Raw genomic sequence first — 24440 nt, 5'->3', positions numbered from 1 at the left:
TTTCAGGAGATGGCTAGGAGTTCCCACTGGCGGTAATGGAACGGCTCTCTCTCTTTTTTTTTTTTTTAAATTTTTATTTATTTATGATAGTCACAGAGAGAGAGAGAGAGAGAGGCAGAGACACAGGCAGAGGGAGAAGCAGGCTCCATGCACCAGGAGCCCGACGTGGGATTCGATCCCGGGTCTCCAGGATCGCGCCCTGGGCCAAAGGCAGGCGCCAAACCGCTGCGCCACCCAGGGATCCCTGGAACGGCTCTCTATAATATTTCCCCCCTTCCCCAGGACGTGCCAGGGAATGGTCTCATCCTGGCTCATCTATTCAGTATAAGTTAACCACCCAACACCCACCATGTGCCCAGCCCTACCTAGGGACAGCAGAGAGAATATATGCCCTTGGAGAGCATAGCAATGGAAATAATTATGCTCCCAAGGACCTAAGAGTCACCTAGAGAGCTTGTTAAAACATGGATTCCTAGGCCACATTCCCAGAGATTATGATTCAGTGGCTCTGGAGCGGGAACTGAGATTTTGCATTTTTCACAGCTCTCCAGTCTTTGAGTAGTGTGATCTAGACTACAAATTTTAGTTCAGGCCTTGGGCTTGAACTGCTTTTATTATTATTATTATTATTATTTCCTTTTCTAAAGATTTTATTTATCCATTCACGAGAGACACAGAGAGAGAGGCAGAGACACAGGCAGGGCGAAGCAGGCTTCATGCCAGGAGCCCGATGCAGGACCCAATCCCTAGACTCCAGGACCATGCTGCAGGCCAAAGGCAAACCGCCAAACCACTGAGCCACCCAGGGATCCCCTTGAACTGCTTTTAAAACTCATCTGGGCCTTCTCCTTGGAAGATACCTTATTTTGCCACTTTAAGCTTCACCCCTAGTTAGGCTGTGTACTTATGCCATGGTATTATGGGTAGTATAGAACACATAATAGCTATGATCCCTGCAGCAATTTTCTGCATCTCACAGATGCTGTCTTCTTATCTATAGGATAAAGGTTATCAGAAGAGTCAGATAATATATTGTCCCTAGCCTAAAACCCAGAATAGAAGGAATTCCACTAATGTAAATTTCTGTTTTTATATCATCCTCTTTATCCTTATCATCATACTCCTGTGAAATTTTATTCAGACTCTTTGACATGGCCTTCTACATGCTTTTCAGTAATAGCAAACTGTTGTCTATAGAGAGCCAAATGACTTTGGGCATTTCTCTTTATTTCCCTGAGACTTGATTTTTTCATTTGTAGGGAAAATTATTTCCTACACCATTGGCTTATTATAAAGATCACACTGAAGTACTTATGAAAGCACTTGAAAATACAAGGCATCATGCAAATGTTTGGGGTTACTAGCAAGAAAAGTAATTAATAATAAAGATCGAAGACTTTGACAGGTATTCAGTCAGAGATACAGATAACAAGGATTATCAGAGCTCAGAAAAGAGAATCTTTGTTTGAAGCAATCAAGGAATTAAAATGGTATCTGAGCCCCAGAGTATAAGAAATTTTTATGGAAGGCCTGTAGGTGGGTACAGTTACTTGTGAAGGGGTGTGTTATATCCCAAAACACCAGGAAACAGAAAAATGTGTTTCAGGCTGTTAAGTGAATGTGTTCAGGTGAAGCATCCGCATAGCAGATTTATTTTGAAGAGTAATGAACAGTAAAGATGCAGTTTTAGTACACTGGGGCCAGAACAAGATGCTTGGACTTTGTCCTTTAGACAGGAGGAGCTCTGAAGGTGAGGAGAGGGTACCACAGGAACAGATCCCTTCCAGGGTAGGGAGGCAGAGGAAGTGGTAATAAGATGGTGATGATAAGACCACTCCAGCAGCAGGGTAACACTGACTGATACTGTGTGCCCACAGCAGCTCTGTGATGCAGGCACTAGAGGAAACTGAGGCAGGGGCATATAGCCTAATGCCAGCAGAATTGTCTCCTGCTCTTACACAGAACCCAGCAACCATAGCAGCCTGTATGTGCTCCATACCTAGCCCAGAGCCTCTGCTTGTCCAGAATCTTGGAAGCCTTGGGAATCTGCCAGCTCAAAGCTGTTGGGGCAAGTTATTATTTTTAATAATGTCCATGCCTCTTCCTCATCATTGTCATAGCCTGTCGCCCCTCTAAGGCCAGTGGTTCTATGTCTCATTTCTTGGCAATGCCAGCCACTGTAAAGTCACCAGGATGGACAGTGCACTGTCAATCCATCACGCCTGTTAGCCAACTTCAAGATGAAGTGTATCAGCCAGTTAGGTTAATTGTTTCCCTCCTTTTAGCCAAATAAATAAATAAACAAACAAACAAACAAACAAACAAACAAACAAGCAAGCACATTTATATGTGTTTGACTAGGAGAGGGAAATAGACTAGTTGACATGTTTTATTAAAAAGAATAAATTTGATACATTTAGAAAAACAAGGAAAAGTGGGATGGGGTGGCAAAGAACTAGTCCTTGATTTTCAACTGATTTACATATTTTGTGTATAAATATTTTTTCATCAAAAGTTCCAAATCAGGGATGGGTCCCACACACCACACAAAATATATTAGAGACATTTATATGGATAGCAGGAAGGGAGACAGAGGGCTGAAATTTTCCAGGCACCCAGTGATTGATGGGGGCTGAGGCTCCCCCTGACGCTTTATTGAGTTTCCGATGATTATCTCTCGCTGAGACATTTTTTACAGATGACGGTCGAGCTGTCACAATGGACCATGGGGGAAAAAAAAACAACAATAATAACACTTTAATCTTTTTACCGCACTGCTCCCTAGTATCTCAGATTCATCTTCCCTGACGCACGCAGTTCATTATTCTGCCCCTCCCTGGATGGGAAATAAAGGAAAATAAATATATATGTAGACACACTTACCCACATACATACACACACACGGACTGGATATAAAAGAGACCACCTCAGAACCAGAGAGAGGCAGAATTTATTGTTCTTTTTGCAAGTTTTGAGGTTTATTAGTAGAGATGCTGGGTTGGCTTGGAATTGGCTATTAATTACAGCATTTTGTATTTGTTTTTTATTGCGAGTTTTTAACATTTTGAAGAAAAGGCAGAGAAGAGGCAAGCAGGTGTAGAGATGGGGAGCACAGAAGGACTGAGTTTGGCCAACCAAGTAGCATAACTGGCTGAAAGGCAGAGGGCAGACTCTTCCTCTTGTTGCCAACCCTACCTGAAGGATCCCTGGAGCTGAAAGATGGGATGCTTTGGTTGGGATGGGGGCAAAGAGGGGGCAATGGGGAGAAGTTAAGCTCAAAGTACGATAGGTCACCTCAGAAGGATTCTAAATTGCTGTGACATGTTACTGTTGTGAGAGTTAGATGGGAAGAAGGGGAGGATCAAACAGTGTTGATGGGTCTACAGACAGAAGAGTAACACATTCTTAAGAGTTTGTGCCACACTTTGAGTTTGATGATATGAAGAGGACACGTGGGCTATGGGAAAGCTCTACCTGGGTCTGTGGTTAATGAAGAAGGAGTCCTGGGGGGCACCTGGCTGGCTCAGTCGGTGGAATGTGTAACTCTTGATCTCAGGGTTGTAAGTTCAAGCCCTACTTTGGGCATAGAGATTACCTAAAAAATAAAATCTTTTTTAAAAAGGTGGGGAGCCAGGCGGGTCGGGGGGGGGGGTGTCCTGGACCAGAGAGGATGCTACACTGTCTAGTACCACAGGCAGGGTCCATAGCTCGTCTTCTTAAAGTTTCAGGCCAACCTTCCTACTCTCCCCACTTCCCTTTCATGGGGATGAGAAAAGATGAGCTTGAGGTTTTTAGGAGAAGGCTGCCCTTGATGTGTGCCTTCAGTAGAGTAAGTGCTGACCCAGTCTTCCCTTTAATTCTTCATACCTTTTCTGAGCTCCTCCTAGAAGGCAATAAAGAGATAGCAGAGACCTGTTTTTTGTTTTAAAGATTTTATTTATTTATTCATGAGAGACCAGAGAGAAAGGCAGAGGGAGAAGCAGGCTCCCTGCAGGGAGCCTGATGCAAGATTCAATCCCAGGACCCTGGGTTCACGACCTGAGCCAAAGGCAGATGCTCAACCACTGAGCCACCCAGGTGCCCTAGAAGAGTCCTGTTCTTAAGGAAAAAAATTTTTTAGTCCATGGGCAGAGAACATAGTGTCTGTCAGGACCATTTTCAAGTGGGGTCTTATCTTCCATCCATAGGCCAGCCTAGATGGCCATGAGCGCATTCTCTCTATGTAGGATAAAAAGATCTATAAGACACAGTGTCTATCCTTCAAGAACTCATTCTCTGCTTGGGGAGACAAGCTTACCATCCACTCCCTAAGGAAGTATTTATCGAGCACCTGCCATGTTCAAGAATATACACATGAGGGAATCTGCGAACATATAAGACTATGTAAAAGAGAATGTTAAGTAACATGATGTAGACTAGGTATTACTGGAATGCATAGAGGAAAGGGAGATCAGTGAAAATCAAACTACTTGTAGTTATAAAGGATGGATAACACGTAAAGAAAAGGCATAATGAAGTCATGTAATCACATAAAGAAAAGAGTACAAGCCTTGGAGTTAAACAGAGCAGCTCAGTTATTGAGTATTAGTGATCTGAAACAAGCTACATAACTCTGTAAGTCATGTAAGTCTATGTAATTTCCTTATAAATTAAATAGAAATTATAACAACCTAGTGTGTCTGGTTCTTGGGAGGAAAACAGTTGTAAAGTTCCTTGCACAGAACCTGGCACATAATAAGTAAGTGCTCAATAAATGGAAGCTGTTATTTTCTTCCCCAAGAGTTATATATTTATTTATCTGAGTTTTGAAGAAAGAATTTTAGTCCTGGGGTAATAGGCATCAAGACTCAACCTATGGCCCCCTACTGAGTAAGAAATGGGCTCCCTGCAATGAGTCTAGCATACTCTACAGTGCTAATGTGAGAGGTGATTCTGGCCAGAATGAGAGTGGCACATCAGGAAGAGGAAAGGGCACAACAATAAATATATTACCATTATTGAGTGCCTGCTGCATGCCAGGCAGTGTGCTCACCTCCTTATATACATTTATTTTTAAAGATTTTATTTACTCATTCATGAGACACACACACACACACACACACACACAGAGGCAGAGACACAGGCAGAGGGAGAAGCAGGCTCCATGTAAGGAGCCCAATGTGGGACTCAATCCCGGGACTCCAGGATCATGCTCTGAGCTGAAGGCAGGCACTAATCTGCTGAGCCACCCAGAGATCTATAAATTTTTTAAATACAGTAACTTTGTTGAGATTTAATTCATAGTGCATAGTTCAGTCACTTAAAGTGTGTAAGTCAGGCACCTTGGTGGTTAAGTGTCCGACTCTTGATTTTGGGATTTGGCTCAGGTCATGATCTCCAGATCCTGGGATCCTGCCCTGTGTCAGGCTCTGCACTCAGTGAGGAGTTTGCTTAAGATTCTCTCTCTTCCTCTGCTCCTCCCCCACTCATACTCATGTATTTGTGCACATGCTCTCTCTCTCAAATAAATAAATATATATTTTTTAAAGTGTGTAAGTTAGTGATTTATAATATATTCACAAGAGTTGCGCATCCATCACCACAGTCAGTTTTAGAATATTTTCAAAACTCCATTCCCCATTTGCTCTCAACTCCCCCTAACTTTCAACAGCCACTGATTTACTTTGTTTCTATAGATTTGCATATTCCTTCCAGCTGTGTATGAGGGGTCCACTTTTTCTGCATCCTCAGCAGCTCTTTTTATTGCCATCTTTGGCCATCCTGGTGAATATGAAGTTGTTTCTTGTTGTGGTTTTCACTTGCATTTCCCTGATGGCTAATGACATTCCCCATATTTTCATGTGCCTTTTGGCCATTTGTATATCTATCCACTCAGATCCCTGGTCTTTTTTTCCTGCCTGTTCTGATGCCTAGACATCCCTAGCTGCTCAGGAGCAGGACAAGGCAGGTAGAGGTGGGATGGATTTGACTAGCCATGCATCTTTCTTGTGTTCATCATAAGAACATTAGAGTAGGAGGGACCCTCAGAGACCACCTAGTTTGGTGCTGGTTTGGTACATTCCCAGGCCCTGCCTACTGAACATTGTTGATATGGGGGCCCAAGAATCAACACTTTTTATAAGTAAACAGGTGATTTTGTTCCCACTAAAGTTTAAGAACCATTGGTATAGAAAAACTCTTCAACTTGAAAAATAGGGAGTCTGTGGCACAGAGAGATTGAAATGTATTCCAAGTTAGTGAATGAGTCATTTTTAAATCCAGCTCTCTCATCTCCTGATCTATTGTTCTTGTTCACTATGTTGCTTAATTCCTTAACAAACCATTGTGTGCCCATAGCTTTCAGGATAGAATCCAAACCTCTCTCAGACTTAGGCTTCTGCCTCCCTGGATGACCTCATCTCTGCCCACAGCTTCCTAGGCTCACTGAGAGACTCAGTTTCTTGAATATGGACAAGTAGTGCAGTCCTCACCCTCTGGTCTTTGTACCACTTTCTTTCTTAGAAAGCCCTTCTCCTTTCCACTGGGCAAGATCCCTCCCATCCTCAAGACAGTTCTTCTGGGTGATTTCCTCTCAAAGCCACAGATGTGTCCCATGTTTGCTGCCATCAGACCCTGTACATGTGTGACTTTCATAGCACTTACTGTTCCGAGGTACTCAGTGGTTGTGTGCTCATGGACAGGTGTGTGGTTGAAGGCTCTTGTGTGTTCATTGCTGAAGCTACATAAAATACTGAAGTGTGGGATCCCTGGGTGGCTCAGTGGTTTAGCGTCTGCCTTCGGCCCAGGGCGTGATCCTGGAGTCCCGGGATCAAGTCCCACATCAGGCTCCCTGCATGGAGCCTGCTTCTCCCTCTGCCTGTGTCTCTGCCTCTCTCCTCTCTCTTTTTTTCCTCTCTCTCTCTCTTTCTCTCTGTCTCTCATGAATGAGTAAATAAAGTCTTTAAAAAAATATTGAAGTGATGCTGTATGAAATACATACAGAAAATGTTATAAACTAGTTAACTATCATCCATCCATGAGGAGCCTAGGATCTAGATCAGAGGGAAATTTTAATGCAAGAAAGTATTATAAGAGGTGTTGTTGGACAATAAATAAGTAACTGGTAAATGGGTACACATAATCAGCACGACAGGTTCCAGGGCAGAGCTGGGAGGAAAGGACTTCTTGGAAGAGGAGGCTTGGACAGGGTTTCAAGGGTTTCTCTCCAGGATTTGGAGAGAAAGGAGATTAAGGGCCTTGCTCTCCCTGGAGATGGTCTCATGGTGACCCCTCACAGGGAGTCTCCCTTTTGCCCCAATCCTCTGCCTAAAAACAAATACAAGAAGTAGACCTGACTGGGTCTGCAGAGAATGTGGTCTGCCCATGCTGGCCCTAGGGGGTGCTGTCTCAGGTTGTGGTGAGGATTTAAGGAGGTGTTAGATGCAGAATATCTTGAACATGAGGAAGTTAAGAGCCCAGAAACTTCTTCCCCAAGACTCTTGATAAAAATTTAACCCAGATCCTGAGCTTCAAGCCAGGTCAGCCAACCCCGGTTTATGTGAGGCTTGAACCTGCAGGCATTGACAGAAGCTGGGCATGGAGAAATATAGAGGATAGAGGTGGAAAGGCTCCGGTTCTGGTTCTGGTCCACCACCAGTGCAGGTTGGGCAGACCACCCAACCTATTTACCTCTGTCTTTTATTTTTTTTTTTAAATCTTTATTTATTTATGTAAATCTACGATAGTCACACACACAGAGAGAGAGAGAGGCAGAGACACAGGCAGAGGGAGAAGCAGGCTCCATGCACCGGGAGCCCGACATGGGATTCGATCCTGGGTCTCCAGGATCGTGCCCTGGGCCAAAGGCAGGCGCCAAACCGCTGCACCACCCAGGGATCCTACCTCTGTCTTTTAATCTTTTGATAGAGTAAATGGTATCTATCCTAAGTTGTCTTAGGGTGAGGAAACAATCGCATTAAAGTGCTTTCTAAACCGTAAAATGCTGCATGAATGTAAGGGGTTATTCTTGCACTTGTCAGATTAGTCATAGAGGTTCTCTCTCACTGAGACATGCTCACATCTAGACATGCAAAGGCACTGCTAGACACTCTGTGCCATTAGGTGGCACAAGTTCCTGGGAGTGGCAGGTAGAGGCTGGCTGAATCTGAGGGAGGGGCACTGGTAACTAGAGTTGCCTTTCCTCTGCGCAAGGCAGCGGTAACAAAGCTTTTGTTATCCAGAGACCACCCATCTTGCTGCATATACCTTTTTTCAAAGTCTTCCCCAGTAGACTTTGCAAATGAGGACAAGTGCCATGTCTGATTCACGTGTGTGTCCCCAGTGCTTAACCCAAGGGAGAGAACAGCATTAGTAAATATTTGTAGTGATGTTTAAAAAAACCCTATTATCAAAAAACCCAACCCTATTATCAGATTTGGTTCTCATAACATTTAAATATTCAGTATTTCTCAGATTATTTCTTATACCCATTTTACAGATAGAATAACTTATTAGTAAGTGGTAGAGCTTGGATTCAGGACTGTAAGACTCTTTTTTTTTTTTTTTTAAGATTTTATTTATTTACTCATGAGACACAGAGAGAGAGAGAGGCAGAGAGGCTTCCTTCCCTGCAGGAAGCCCAATGTGAGACTTGATCCCGGGACTCCAGAATCAGGCCCTGGACTGAAGGCAGCGCTAAACCGCTGAGCCACCCGGGCTGCCCCTGTAAGACTCCTTTATCTTAAATCCCTGTTCCTTATTGTGGGAGGCAGTAGTGTTTTTTTGCAGTTTCAGCAATGCTGGCAAGTGGCCAGGGCTGCGTGAAGGGCTTTAGGGACTATTCCACCTCTGCTTATTCCTTGGCATTGCTGAGTCCAGGGAATCCTGCCGAGTGAACATTGGGCACCTACTTGCTACAGCACCATGGACGTTGCAGCATCAGAAGGCAGAAGTGGGAGCAGAAGGATAACAGTGCAGTGTATTGTCCTCCCTGCGGTCAGAGGGGTGAAGAGACGTGACTGGCTGGCTTAGAGAAGAAACAGGAGCCCAAGCTCTTCTTTCCCTGTGCTGGAGACAGGCTGGTAAATAAATGGCTTTGCTGGGAATGGGTCGTTTCCCTGTCTGAGGATCAGCTGTAAAGATCACCTTGCTGGGCAGCTGATGAGCCAGGCTTGGATGAGTCACTTTAGCTTCCATGGATTTACTTACTCCTCCTCAGTGAGCGTGGGCAAATACATGAGGGCACACGCTATACCTCCCACACACACACACCTCCTATCTGCTGTTAGCAATTGTTTTTGGCTAGAGAATAGTATGACCTCAAATGATCTGGGGCTTCAGCAAGATCTTCTGCAACAGGCTTCTCAAACAGGGTGATGTGAGGAAAAGAGCTTACTCCTGAGAGTGCAGAATGAGCCTGGCTGACCTGGACTAGTTCCTAGGCTCTGGCACTGATTGTAGCACCCGTCTTCTCAACCTCAGTTTTCTCATCGGTAACATGAGAGAATAAACTTACACCTCCTGGGGTTATTCTGAAATAAATAAGGAAAGGAAAATGCTCTTTTACAAGTGATGCCCTACTCAGTCCCATAGACCTTTCTGGGGAACACTAGTACTGCAGGATTTTAACAAGGAGAAGGTAGAGAGAGGCTGTCAAACAGGAAACTGCTGACACCAAATTAAACAGCTGACTCTTACTCAGCACTGTGCCTTTCAGAAGGGAAAAAAAGTATATGCAGGATTCCCCAAATGGAACCACTTTTCACAGAGAGAATGCACTTTTGGAAGCACAAGACCAGATAGGAAGGATAATAGCTGACACTTACTGAGAGGTACTATATGCCAGGCACTGTTCGAAGCCCCTTTACTCATAGTCTTGTTTAATTCTTACAACATTCCATGAGAGGCTAGTGTTATCTCCATTTACCAATAAAAAAAAAAAAAAAAACTGGGCACAGAGAGGTTAGGTAAGTTACCTAAGATTACACAGTAAATTCAGAGCTGGGATCTAAACACTGGGGTCTGGCTCCTGAGCTCACTTATTTGATGGCCACCCTCTAAAACAAGGTAATACGAGGGCCTTATATATGTATTCTGTATTCATTAGCTAATTCAGCAAGTATTTGTAAAGCCCATATTTATGTCCAGACACCATACTAGACACTGGGCATACAACTGTAAAGACAGTCACACTTGCTGTCCTCAATGAGCATTTGGTCTAGTACAAAACATAGTCAAGTAAACAGACAATTGCAACCGAATGTACTAAATACTATAAATGAGAGATACTTAAGGTGCTGGGAGGGGGGCTCTCTGGAGGAATAATTGCCTCAAACTCAGGAATAATCACTGGAGGAGGGGACTTCTAATCAGAGGCCTAAAATGAATTGGCGTTAGTCAACTGAAGGCATGGGAGAGGGGAAAATGTTCTAGGCAGGGGAATAGTATTTGCAAAAGCTCAGAGGCAAGAAGGTACATTGGGAAGGGGATGATGAGATGTGAGACCTCAGAAGTGAGCAGGAGCCCTCCTCATAGACATTTTTTATTAGCTGGGCTATAGCACTCTGCTGACATTTGTCCCTGAACTGAATAACTCCAGCCTTGTTTCTTAAGTTCATCTGCTTTTTATGGTAAGCACCATTTACCTCTGTCATTGTGTTTAAGAAACAGTGTTATAATTTGTCTATTCCTGATTCTTGCATTAAACTGTTAATTTCTTAAAGTCATTACTCATTAGTATGTCTTCAGAAGCTATCACAATACACCGATGCTCAGTAAATGTTTGTTGAATGAATAATGTGTTTTCTTTGTAAAATGAATTCTATCCTTCCTGCTTTCTTGAGCCAACTATCACTTTTCCTCAGGTTCATCATTATATCCAGCAGTTAGTGTCCTATGTGGCAGTTCAGTGGTGCCCTCAGGGGCTTTTGAGGTGCTGTATTCTGTGACTTCCTCTTTCAGCTTTTTGTGCTATTTTTTTCCCTTCCTGCCTGGCCAGCACTTGATTGTAATAAATTTGCTGGATTCTGAAGCCTCCTCCCCGGCCTTCTTGTTTGTTTCTCCTAATCTGTAGTGGGCTAGAAACAAGATCACTTATCATGATTTGATAAGACTGTTTGTGACCAGGAGTTAGTAATCTCTGAATTAGTTCCTAAAGAGTTCTCGTATGGGGAAAATGCAGATGCACGTGGGACTTGTATGTTAGCTACTCAGAGGCCTTCTTCCTGTTCTCCTTGCTCTGGGAAAGGTCAGGCAATACTTGGGGTTGAGGGCAGTCCTCAGTCTGGAGAGCCTCTGTGTGAGGCAGAAGAGCTGATCTACCATTGTTTATCTAAACTACTGTTCTTCAGCTACACACTCCGCCAAACACTTGAAATGCTTCCACCTTAGCTTATCTAGGGGGTAGCTACAAACCTCAGGGCAATCTCTTTTAAGGCAAGTCCCACCAAGAGTGTGCTTGTACCTTCATTTGAGCAGAGAAAGAAGGAATAGGAACCAAGGCTGAGATCAGAATATCTGGGCTCCAATTCCCTCATTTGCAAAATTAGAGTGACATGATAATTATGTAAAAAAAAAAAAGAGAGCACTCAGATTAGATCTGTTTTTTGTTTTTTGTTTTTTGTTTTTTTTTTTATGATAGTCACACACAGAGAGAGAGAGGCAGAGACACAGGCAGAGGGAGAAGCAGGCTCCATGCACCGGGAGCCCAACGTGGGATTCGACCCCGGGTCTCCAGGATCGCCCCTGGGCCAAAGGCAGGCGCCAAACCGCTGCGCCACCCAGGGATCCCTAGATCTGGGTTCTAATCTTCACTCTACCACTCACTGATGATGTGACTTCTGTACCTCAGTTTCCTCATCTGTACAATGGGAATTATAATACCTATTATATAAGGTGGTTAGAATAATTAAATAGATTCTGTGGAGTGACCATGCCAGGCATAGAGTGGAAGAAGGTTAGTAAGTGACATTTACTAATATTAGGAAGAGATGTGACAGTCTTCTGGTTTGGGGGACTTTTAAATAGGAGCTCTAGTTTCTCAGGAGAGGAAGTGCATAGATTCCATCCCATGACCATTAGGAAAAGAATGATTTAGAAATGATATGGTGTGGAGCGCCTGGGTGGTTCAGTCAGTTAAGTCTGCCTTCAGGTTGGGTCATAATCCCAGGGTACTGGGATTGAGCCCTGCAGCCAGCTCCCTGCTTAGTGAAGAACTTGTTTCTCCCTCTCCTTTTGCCTGCCGCGCCCCCTGCTTGTGCTCTCTGTCAAACAGTTAAATAAAATCTTTAAAAAAGAAATGGTATGGTGCTTTTGACGACCTTAGCAAGATTCCCTCTTGACTGAATTATACCCTTTATCCAATGGGAGATAAGAAGAGTCTACCATTGTAGACTCTGTGCTGTGGGCTGGGGGCTATAGGTAGGTAGTACCCAAATTCTGCCTCCAAGAAACTCATCTGAAGAGGGAACATAAGACAATAACTCCAATAATTTCTACATGAGGCAGAAACTTTGTTGTTTACACAGGAGAGATCTTGTTCTCTGGGGTCTCATCTCCAAGGCAGGGCCCCAGAGGTGGGGTATCCGTCCGATTTATTGTCCAAATGGGGACTGCCCAGGATGGTAGGCATAAACCAGACCTATCCAGGATGAACCAGAAATACATGGTCACCCAACAAAGAGGGTCCTGTAAAAATGATGGAACTGGTATTAGGTTCTTTTGTATCAAATTGAAGAGAGTCATGAATATTAGCACTAGAGTGAACCAGATTCTTTGGTTCTTTGACCACATGAAATGCTTGTTCTCTTACCTTAAAAAAAATGTTCACAATTACATTATTAAAGATAAAAAAGATTATAAAATTGCAATATAGTAAGCCCTAATTTTGAAGGACAAATTTGCATGAAAGATATATGTGCTTTGTAGGATTTGTATGTAGGAGATACATACGTACATATATGTGTATATATATAGATATATATACTTATATATTATATATATATATATATATATATATAGAGAGAGAGAGAGAGAGAGAGAGGAGAAAGACATATACCAAAATATTAAACGTAGTTTCTTGAGTTGCTGAGCTGTTGATATCCTTTCTACTTTGTACTTTTCTATGGTTTCAAATTTCTAATGGCTTTTAAAAATTAAAAAAAAGTCCTTTACAAAATACTATTAAATACTCACTAGATTATAAACATCTTTGAAATAGAGAGGTATGTTACAGTTTTGCTAGGAACAGCCTGTTTTTCCCACCTACCTACCATCCCTAGCGTGTCCCCCAGCCTCTTCTTTCACCTGGGTAACTTCTCTTCACCCTTCAAGACTCTCATCTTTTGGGATACGGTCTCAAGTCCAAATTGAGCTAAGCTCCCCTCTGCCTTTCTGTATCATCCTGTTATAACTCTAACATAGCATTTATCTCAAATAGTACTATAAACGTCTGTTTTTGTTTACCTTCTTTATCGAGTTGAGTCAAGGTCCATATCTGATTCATTTTGGAGTCCCCAAATGAATCCTAACACATAATAGATGTCAGTAAACATTCATGAACTAACTGGTCTTGTTTTACCTCCTCTTGCCCCTCACAGATGGCCCAGCACATAGTAGGTGCATTATATGTTTAGTAAGCAGGTGGATGACTGAGGGAGGGAAATAAAACACGGAGAGAAAGGTGAGATTGGTGGCTCATGGCATTAGGTGCTGATGGAAGGGTTTGTGTTGCTGTCCCCACAGTCCTGGTCACCCGAGAGGATGACTTCAACAACCGGCTGAACAATCGTGCCAGCTTCAAGGGCTGCACAGCCCTGCACTATGCTGTCCTCGCCGATGACTATCGCACTGTCAAGGAGCTGCTTGATGGAGGTGAGTGCCTAGGTGAATGGGGCTTGGGGTTGGCAGGGAAAGAGTACTTGGCACCCTCTCCACTCTGGAACATTGAGTTTCCCCAGAGCTCTGTTACTCTCCCAAAGCTGGAAAATGCCCCAAGGGTGGCTACAACTCATGAGAGTGGCTCTGTGCATGTGTGATTTGCCTTTGTGTGGCTGGAATGTGTTCTTTGCCTATGTGTGGGTCATGTACCATACCATGCCGCCCATCCACACATGCCTGAGTTGCTCTGAGTTTTCTTGATTGTGCCTCTCCCCAAAAGTGTCCTCTCCTCTCCCCTGTGACCTCCAGAGCAGGGCTAGTGGAGCAAGGAGAGAGGCCCTTCAAATCTCTACAAATGCAGGCCTCAGAGACCTCCTCCTTGATCCCATCCCCTGCCTCAGTTTAAATTAGGTCCCTTCCATTACACTGGATCATAGCACCCTATTCTTTACCATCGTCACTCTTGTCACAATCCGGAATTATTTTCATGTGTTCATTAGCCTTCTCCCTAACATGGCTCTGACTCCCTAGAAGCCAGAACCATGGCTGATTTGTTCCAAGCACCTAGTATGGTACCTAGCATACAGTAAGCACTCAATAAATCTTTGTTCACTGATTGAATACCCTTCTTTTGGAGAGTATTGGTTTAAGTGGAGGGGCAGTATGTGCCATCCTCAGATTCGGGTGGGGCTTATCCTAGCTGGTATAGAGTTACCTGTCACCCTGCCAGTTACTTCCTAAGCTGTCACTTTTCCCTCCTACTTGCCTTTGTCCCATTCTGACCTCTCCTTGGGATAGGGAGAAATGCATCTTGCCAAGGTGTTGTCATGCCTAGGCTTCTGAGTATGTCACCTGACTGCCTGTTCATACCCTTGCTACCACTTCTTGAGGGCTTAGGGACCCTCTTTTGGGCCTGGATGCCAAGGTCCTCCTTGTCAGTGGTCATTCTTCATAGAGCCTCAGAGCCGGAAGGAACCTCAGTCACCCTGAGTCACCCTGATTGCTTGCTCCCCCTCCTCCTGGCAGGAACCTCCAACAGCTGGCAGGCTGGCATTTCCTTGGATCCTGGCAGGAACTGAGGGAACTCTACTTATTCCCCAGGAGTCCAGTCCGTTTTCATTCTTTAACTGGTTAAAATGCCCTTTTTTTATATAAAAATACACTGATTTTCCTTCTCTGTAATTTCTGCCACCTGTCTTCTGCAACCTAATTACTTTTTCAAAATCCAGTATTCAGAGAAAGTTCTTTCAATCTCAGAGCCCTTGCCTCCACAGCCTAACATTCCTTGATTGTGTTCTAGTCCTTGTCATATGATTGGGTTGGGGGGATTTCCCAGTAATCCTGAAATCCTGTCACCTTCTATCAGCCACAGCCACATTGGCTTTGAACCTAGGCCTGGCCCATACCCCAGCCTGGGTGACCTGCCCCAGGGCAGCAGAGTGTACATGGGTCTGCGGCATGAACACTGTGAGGTGTAGGACTGCTGGTGGATATGGTGACAGTGCCTGGGATGATTGGTGGTTTCAGAGCAAGTACTCACTACTCTCAGAAGCAAAGACTTAGGAAACATCTCCAAGCAAGATGCTACTCACTTTGTCCTTTGGAAAGATCTCAGGCAGGACATTTGCAGCTAAGAATTGGAGCATTCACCATGGGGTTTCTTGCTGCCAAGCTTTAAAATCAATCAGTACTCCCAGTTATTGTCCAGTGGTTTACATTCCCTGCTTCCCCTCAGCCCCCAAACAGACAGGGAATTCACTCTAAAGAGAGACCCTCTCCCCAGCCTTCCAGATCGAACACCTTTGAAATGAAGATGCACAGGCCTTTTATGAAGTACCCCCACCCTCACCCCCCAGGCCAAGGCTGGTCCTTTGAGCTGTTCCAGGGGCATGGTTCCTGCCCATTGACTTGGAACAGATGCCCTTAGCCCCCAACTTAACAGTTCTCCCACCTGCCTTTTTACCCAGCATCCATTTACACCCCCTGCCCTAGCCTCCCAGCCTCAAGGGCCAAAACCATTAACCCACTTATTTCTCCTTTCCCGACCTGAACAAGTGGCCGTCACTCACGGCTTGCAGGCCTGCCAACTTCTGTCCTCCCTCCCCCCTTGACCTCTCTTGGTCTGCCTGTGTGTGTGACCAGCCAACCGAGAGGCAGGATCCTGCTCCCTTGTCCTAGAGGCTATTGCCAGTCACATTTCCAAAGTCTTCTGACCTCAGCTGACCTCCTCCCAAGGGTTTCAGGAAGGCAGGAAGGCCTGCCTTCCTGCCCATCTAGCTTTCTTGGCCTGAATTTGCCACTGGCTTTGCTGCAGCAACGTTGAGAGGCTCTCTGGGAGATCCAGGCAGGCCTAGGCACAGGGGCAGCTGGTACTCACGAGGCCCACACAGAACCCTGATGTTTGAAATTGCTTAGTCCATAGGGTTTTAGAGCCCCCAGATTGTAGCGGGTTAGAGCTAGAGGAGGCAACCACTCTTGTCTCTGGCCAGGGGTCCCCATGTGAGAGCTGGGAAGTAGGTCAGGCAGCATCAGTTTGTTGATTTGGGAAGTTCTCTGACCCCTTAGGAGGCAGCATGGAGTAATAGAAAGGACACCTCAGACTTCAGAGTCAGGTCAACCTGGGTTTGAATGCCACCTCCCCCACAAACAAGCTGTATTGCCTTGTATGTTTTGCCATAATTCTCCTGGCCTCAGTTTTCTTGTCTGTCAGATAATACCTGGGAATTATCACAGGGATAACATGAGGACTAGTGATAATGTCTGGAAAAGCCCCAATACACGGTCGTGGCGCCATGATTGTATAAAGAGGTCAAGCTCTCCCCCTGACAGCTATAATCCTCATTTCTTCCTCATGTAAAACCTGTGCTTCTGCCTAAAGACTTCTTAATTCTCTTTCTGCCACAACTTCTCCACCCTGCCTAAAACACCATCGTGTTCCCTCTCTTCTCATCTAGATCCTTGGGCCCTTCAAGGCCTCCCTCTCTCAGGAAGCTTCTCTTGGTGCCTTGGTCCATTTTGATAGCACCACTTCTAAACTCTTGCGGTGTTGGGCTGGGTGCTTAGCACAGGTCATTTCTTCATCTTTAGAAGGTCCTGTAATGTAGTAAAAAGAATACAAGTTTGGGAATCTGACAGACCTGTTTTTGTTTTTTTTTTTTTAAGATTTTTATTTATTTATTTATTCATGAGAGACACACACAGAGAGAGAGAGAGAGAGGCAGAGACACAGGCAGAGGGAGAAGCAGGCTCCATGCAGGGAACCTGATGTGGGACTCAATCCCAGTTCTCCAGGATCAGGCCCTGGGCTTAAGGCGGCGCTAAACCACTGAGCCACCCAGGCTGCCCAGACCTGGGTTTAAATCTCTGCTCTGTACTGTCACTGTGGGCTAGGTAGTTGTCATTTCTGGTAGACCATGGACATCAGGGCATCCTACAATGGATCAGGCAAATTGACCCTGATCCCAAGAGACTCTCAGAGTGGTAGAGGAGATAGATACAGAAACAGGCAGTGACAGCGGGGTGGGTGTTGGCAGGGGACTGGACAGGAGCTCTGGAGACATAAAGGAGGAAATACCTACCTCTGCCTAGTGAGCAGGAAGGTGGAGTTAGTTACAGAAAGCTTAGGGGGAGGGGGTAGAAGATGTGTATGCTTAAGCCTTATCAGGAAGGATAATGGGAATTTGCCAGACATATTTCTGTGGATGGATTCTTAGTTCCAAATTCACCAATTTTCTACTCATGAGCTCCACACAGAAGTGGAGGTCTTTGTGGTTTTCATTCTGCGAACGTGCTGCTTCTGCCCGTGTTGTTGGCTTATGAACTAGAAAGCTGTACCTCAGCACTTGACTGCCAGGTACAAGAAAAGGTTTGAAGGAGATAGTAGGGAGAGACATAGATGACTGGGAAAAGGAGTAATCAGGGAGGGTGGGGAGACACCTCCCTCAAGCCACTGGAGCTGACTTCCCAGTATTTCTAGGGCTCCTCAGAGACTTTCGTAGCCTTTCCTCCCAGGGATGTGATTCCACTGCCAGATCTACCTTCCTAAGACATACCTCCAATAATGGCAACTCTTCTCAACCAGGGTTCCTCCAGAGAATTGAGCCCTAATACTCTAAAGTTGTCCACTGTTCACAAGGAATAACTCCTCTCCCAGGCATCTAAAATGGTACAAGTTATGCACCATTCTTGGGAGAACTGAGAAAATCATTCCTCAGATAATTTCCTGTATGTGGTTCAGAGGAGAAACCCAGTTGAAGAAAGTGGCAAGGATGGGATCCCTGGGTGGCGCAGCGGTTTGGCGCCTGCCTTTGGCCCAGGGCGCGATCCTGAAGACCCGGGATCGAATCCCACGTTGGGCTCCTGGTGCATGGAGCCTGCTTCTCCCTCTGCCTGTGTCTCTGCCTCTCTCTCTCTCTCTCTCTCTCTCTCTCTCTCTCTCTCTCTCTGTGTGACTATCATAAATAAATAAAAATTAAAAAATAAAAAATAAAAAATAAAAAAATAAAAATAAAAAATAAAAGAAAGTGGCAAGGAAAGAGCATGAGCTGTGGAGTCAGGATCTGAATGCGAACCCTGCCATCAAATAGCATGTGATCCTGGGCAAGCTCCTGACTGCTCTGAGGTTCTCTTTCCCCATCTGGAAATGGGAGTATGCCACCTACTCTCAATGGTTTTGTCAGGATTAGGGCATGTATAGGTTCTACAAAGTAGGTACTTTATAGATAATACCTATTATTATTAACTTCAGAAACACCCGGTGTTTATTTGTTAAAAAATAAATACAAACTAGGGGCACATGGCTGGCTCAGTCTCTAAAGCATACGATTCTTGATCTTGGGATTGGAGCTCCACATTGGGTATAGAGATTACTTAAAGAAAATAAAACCTCTAAAATAAATACATACACATACACATATATACGAAATATAAAAAGAATCCTACCCATCCTAACTTCTTAAGCTGCTTTTGGAGTTGTTCTAGTCTGACCCTCACTTAACTTTGTCCCCAATGCTCCCTGAATATCCGGCTCTACAGTAGTGTCACTTTGGTGTTCCCACCAAGGTGCATTTACTCACACAGGTCTTTCTGCCAGTCAGTCCCCACCTCCCTTCTAAACTCGTCCCTGTTCCTTGGGATTTGGGTCCAGTCCCCACTACTAGATTGAGGTAGGTTGAGGGCAAGCACTGTGTCTTACTTGCCCCTGCCTCCTTTACCAGTGCTCTGAACATAGTTTAGTACATGTTTGGATGCACTGATAAATCTCTAAGGCCACTGTAGATTTTCCGTTTTGAGATGTGGTACCCTTGTTTCCTGGGCTGCTTGTTCTTAGTGTCAGATTGTATCTGGTATTTTAGAGCTTCACACACAGGGATCCACCTCTTTGCAACCATCTTCGCAGTTAGAGTATCACTGCCTTTTCAGTGCTCCTCACCTCAGAAACACTTGGCCTTTATGAAACCTAATAATACTTTCCCTGGGGTTTCCCTTAGCCTCTTTTCTTTTACCTATTTTCATGGCTCTTCCTTGCCCTTCATTCCCAGGGGCACAGCTCAGTTAACCAGCCATCATCAAATGAGTCAGATTCCCCACTGTCTCCGCCTAAGGCAAAGAGCCTTTCCAGTGCTGACATCTTCCCTTTAACACCCTGTTAGTTTGTTTTTGGGGCTGGAATTTTAGAGTTCCATTTCTTGTTCCACTTCACTGTCTGTCCATCTGGCTCTACTGCCAGATGCTGAGGGAGTCGGCTTTGCCTCAGGCTGTACTCTGGAAACTTCACCCTCTGATTCTTGCCAGCAGTACAAAGAAGGGGAATGAGCACTGGGCTGAAGATCAGATGTTCTGGCTCTGCTACCAGCAAATCCTTTCTCCTTTAGGCAAATCCTTTCTTCTCCTCAGTAAAATAGAGAAGAAGCTGATCCCATGGACCCCTTCCAGCTCCAGCGTCCCATGTAACCCCTGGGCAAGTCTTCATTCATTTTTCAAACACTTACTGAGTACCTCTCTTGTCATAGGTCCTACCCTAGGCACCTGGGAAATAAAGATGATCCAGACATGGTCTTTGCCCTTAAGGAACTCATAGTTCAGAGAGGAAGTCAGAGATTCTAACAAAGAATTGCTATCAGGTATATTAATGGAGATGTATAGGAGGTGCTCAGGGATCACAGAGAAAAGACCTTTCGGTCCCTGGGGAGGGCAGGGAAAGCATGGTGTCAGGGATGGTGTCTGCACTAAGTCTTACAGGATGAATGCAAGTTTATCAGGTGTCTGAGGGAGAAAGGCAGAGGAACAGCATCTCCAGAGGCATAGAGTATGAAGCAGCTTACTTTATTCAGTACATTGCAGGTAGTTCAGAAGAGCTGAATTTATAGGGTACAGATGGAAGGCTCAGAAGGCAAGAATGGAAAGTGGGAGCTAATAATGGAGGCCTGTACCAAGCTCTGCTAAGGAAATTGGACTTTATACTCCAGTGAGAAAGCATTACAATTTGGGGGGGGGGTGAGGATTGGATTTATGTTAATGTGAAAAATGGTATAGGAGTTTCAAATATGTTTATCAGTAATTGAATGGATAAATAAATTACAGAATGTTCACACAATGGAATAATCAATTGAATGAATGAATGAGCAAACAGTCTCTTTCAACACGAATGAATCTCACAAACCTAACATTCTGGATATAAGCCAAACAGGAAAGAGTACTTACTGTATGACTGCATTTGTATATGCAGAGTCCAAAATAAACAAAACTAACCAGTGGTATGAAGTCAAGGTAGTGGTTGCCCTCAAGCAGGCAGGCAGTGACTGGGAGAGGGTACTGGGGCTTCTGGGATACATAATACTCTTTTTCTTTAGATGCCAGTTGTGCAGCTATATCCACCTTGTTGAGAATTCTTTGAGCTATACCCTTATGTACTCTCTCTACTTTTCTGTATATATGTGTTATACTTGAAAGAAAGGTTAAAGAAAATGGGAAAGCATGGGTAAGAAGGGGCATGACTGGAGGAAGGGAGAATATTTCATTTAAAGTCTTGGGACACCTGGGTGGCTCAGCAGTTGAGTGTTTGCCTTTGGCCCAGGGCGTGATCCCGGGATCCAGGATCGAGTCCCGCATCGGGCGCCTAGCAGGGAACCGGCTTCTCCCTTGGCCTGTGTCACTGCCTCTCTCTTTCTGTGTCATGAATGAATGAATGAATGAATGAATGAATGAATGAATGAAATCTTTAAAAAAAATAAAAAATAAAATCTATCGTAATTGCCTAGGTGAGCCCTAAACCAAGGCACTTGCAGTAGGAAGGGAGGGAAGACTGATCCCAGAAAGAGCGAGGAGTAGGATCAGATTGTGAGAGAGAAGGAGGAGTCAAGATGAGGTCCAGGTTCTGGGTGGGATGGCCAAGTAGATGGCATGTACCTGCACTGAGATAGGAAATAGAGGATTGGAGATACAGGGGAATGACCAGTGCTATTTTAAAGATTTCCTCCTCCTCTCCCACTTTTAGATTCCATGATCTGATGTTCTGATGATTCCCTTGCTGTTTTCTCCCTTTTTACAATCATCTGTTGAAACACTAACCGTACTTAAACCCAATTTCTTTCTACTTCATGTCTGTATCTGAAGAGCTGAATATTGCTGGAGAAAAAAAATCACACAACCATGCTAACTGGACTCACTTTGCATTTACAACCATAAATCTCACTTAGCACTGCCATCCACCCCACTGTACTTGTGAGTAAAATCACCATCTTGTTCTGGAGCAAGACACCTTTTTTGGACCTTCTTTCTCCTCATGCCTACAGTCCTCTTCTCCAGCTCCCAAGCCAATGATCCTACCTCACACCTCCTACAGAAAATACATTGTAGTCAGAGGGGAACTACCTCATCTTCCCACCACTTTCCGTAGCCTATCCCCATCTGTACTTGAATGCTGCCTGACTTCCTCTGTAGTTCCTACGACCAATCCTGCATTTGGGCTCAGGCTCCTATTTCCTCTGCTTCTCAAGGACTTTGCCCCATCTCTGCTGGCTGATTCCAGTCAGCATAAAAACATGCCCTAGCATCACTCATCTTAAACAACAAAGCAAACTAAAAATTTCCTGGGGCCCCATATCTCTTTCCAGCTGCCACCTCATTTCTCTCCGTCCCTTCATGATAAAAGTCCTGAAAAAGAATGATCCCTATCCACTTAATCCACTTCCCCAGCTCCTGTTTTGCCTTCTGTCTCAGTGTCAGCCAGGCCACAATATGCATCTGCTTTTCTCCCAAAATTGGCATCTGTTAGGTCTTCCTCAACTCAATAAATGATACCGTCATCTACATAGTTTTCAGGCCCCAAATCATGGTGCCATCCTTAAAGTCTCTTTTTCTCTTATATTCCTATCAGATCCTTCAGGAAGTCCTGTCAGTTTTTGATTTTTTTTTTTTTAAGATTTTATTTATTCATGAAAGACACAAAGAGAGAAATAGAGAGAAAGGCAGAGGGAGAAGCAGCCTCCCCACAAGAAGCCCAACCCAGGACTCGATCCCAGAACCCCAGGATCATGCCCTGAGCCGAAGGCAGACTCTCAACCACTGATCTACCCAGGCACCCCAGGTCCTGTCACTTGTACCTCTAAAGTACATCTTGAACCCATTCCTACTTTGCCATTTCCATTGCCACAGCTCTAGTCCCAGTTCAGGACAATGATTAGCATAGCTTCTTGGCTAGTCCCACGATTTCCACTCTTGTCTCCCCAGATCCATCCTCCAAATAATAACTAGGGGCATCTTTTTAAAACATAAATCTTGGGCGCCTGGGTAGCTCAGTCAGTTAAGCATCTGCCTTTGGCTCAGGTCATGGTCCCAGGGTCCTGGGATTGAGCCCCGCATCAAGCTTCCTGTTCAATGGGGAGCTTGCTTCTCCCTCCCCCTCTGCCACTCCCCCTACTCGTGCTCTCTCACTCTTACTGTCAAATAAATAAAATCTTTAAAAATAATAAACATATATCTTGTCTTTGTTCTATTTAAAACCTTCCATTAGTATGCCACTGATACTAAAACAAAATCCAAACTCCTTCTTACTTACTAGAGCCTATAAGGCCCCATGGAACCCACACCCTGCCTGCTTCATCATTAGCCACTCTCCCTCTTGTTCACTATTCTCCAGTTACACTGGCCTACTCTTGTCCCTCAGGCACACTGAACCTCTGTACATACCTCTCTGAGTGATTGGGATGACTTCCTCTTGGAAATTTAGGTCTCGACTTAAATGTCCCCTCCTCAGAGAGGTCTTCCTTGAGTACCCTCGTAAGATAGCTCCCCCAGTCACTTTGTCATATTATTTCTTTTTATCTTCTCTCTGCTATTTAAGAGTCCCTAAAATGATCATGTTTGTTGGTTTATTATCTCTCTCTCCTCCACTAAAAGGTAAGCCTTATGATCATAGAGACCTTGTCTCTTTATTTTACTGCTATAGTCATAGCTCCTAGGACAAAAAAACCTCACAGCTGGCACATGGTAGGTGATTAACAAGTAGCTGTTGACCAACCAGGCAACCTGTGGAACACTCTTGGAGAGCTGTGTAGCTGGCAGTTGGATAAATGGGTCTGAAGCTGAAGAGAGAAAAGATCTAAGTTGAGCGTGAAAATTTCAGAGCCATTGGTCTCTTGAGGGTGGTAGAAGCTGGCTACTTCTGTGAGTTGCCCATAGAAAGTTAACAGAGCCAAAGATACCTAAGAACACAACTGAAAGAACCTACATCTTAGATGTGGGAGCATGAGAAGAAGAGCCAATGCAAGAGTGTCAAGGAAGTGTCAAAGAAGGAAAGGGAGAAGCAGAAGAGAATGAAGAATGGGTTGCTCTAAAGCAGCACTTGTCAAACAACCTCTGAAAGATCTGTTGTTTGAATTTGCAATCTGTCATGAACCAATAGTTTGTAACAAAAAAAAACAGGGCAGCCCGGGTGGCTCAGCGGTTTAGTGCTGCCTTCAGCCCAGGGCCTGATCCTGGAGACCTGGGATCCAGTTCCGTGTCAGGCTCCCTGCATGGAGCCTGCTTCTCCCTCTGACTGTGTCTCTGCCTCTCTCTCTCTCTCTCTCTGTGTCTCTCGTGAATAAATAAATAAAATCTTTTTAAAAACCCAATAAATTACTAGAAAATTATATTTTAAAAAGGCATATGAGGGATACCTGGGTGGCTCAGTGGTTGAACATCTGTCTTCAGCTCAGGTCGTGATCCTGGGGTCCTGGGATTGAGTCCTGCATCAGGCTCCCTGATGAGAAGTCTGCTTCTCCCTCTGCCTCTCTCTCTGTGTCTCTCATGAATAAATAAATAGATAATTGTAAAAAATAAAAAGGCATACATACAAGATGGAGACCCAAATTTGTCATTAGGTCCAACAGATATGATATCATCCAAAGTTACTTTAAAAGTTTCCAGACACTCTCACTGTACTTATCAAGGCTCATGGACTGGCACCAGTTCATGGACCACACCTGAGACATCACTGCTCTGATGGCACTCCTGGGCAAGAAGAGAAGACAAATGAGCAGAATATAGCCTTTGCCCTCAAGTAGCTTAAAGTCCAGTGGGATAGAACATTTGGGACACATAGT

General features: G+C 44.5%; 1 protein-coding gene across 2 annotated transcripts in view; it reads left to right on the top strand.

Moving 5' to 3' along the window:
* CLPB (ClpB family mitochondrial disaggregase) overlaps positions 1–24440 on the top strand; it is a 146432-nt gene that overhangs the window by 57591 nt on the left and 64401 nt on the right. For both annotated transcript variants that reach the window (XM_055320580.1, XM_055320581.1), the window contains exon 5: positions 13720–13848. In XM_055320580.1, coding sequence (XP_055176555.1) covers positions 13720–13848 — 129 coding nt within the window. The remainder of the gene's footprint in view (positions 1–13719; positions 13849–24440) is intronic.

Source organism: Nyctereutes procyonoides, unplaced genomic scaffold, assembly GCF_905146905.1.
Source record: "Nyctereutes procyonoides isolate TBG_1078 unplaced genomic scaffold, NYPRO_anot_genome, whole genome shotgun sequence".
NCBI classification, from domain to species: Eukaryota; Metazoa; Chordata; class Mammalia; order Carnivora; family Canidae; genus Nyctereutes; species Nyctereutes procyonoides.
The sequence above is the reverse complement of the archived record's forward strand: the minus strand, read 5'-3'. Positions and strand labels throughout refer to the sequence as shown.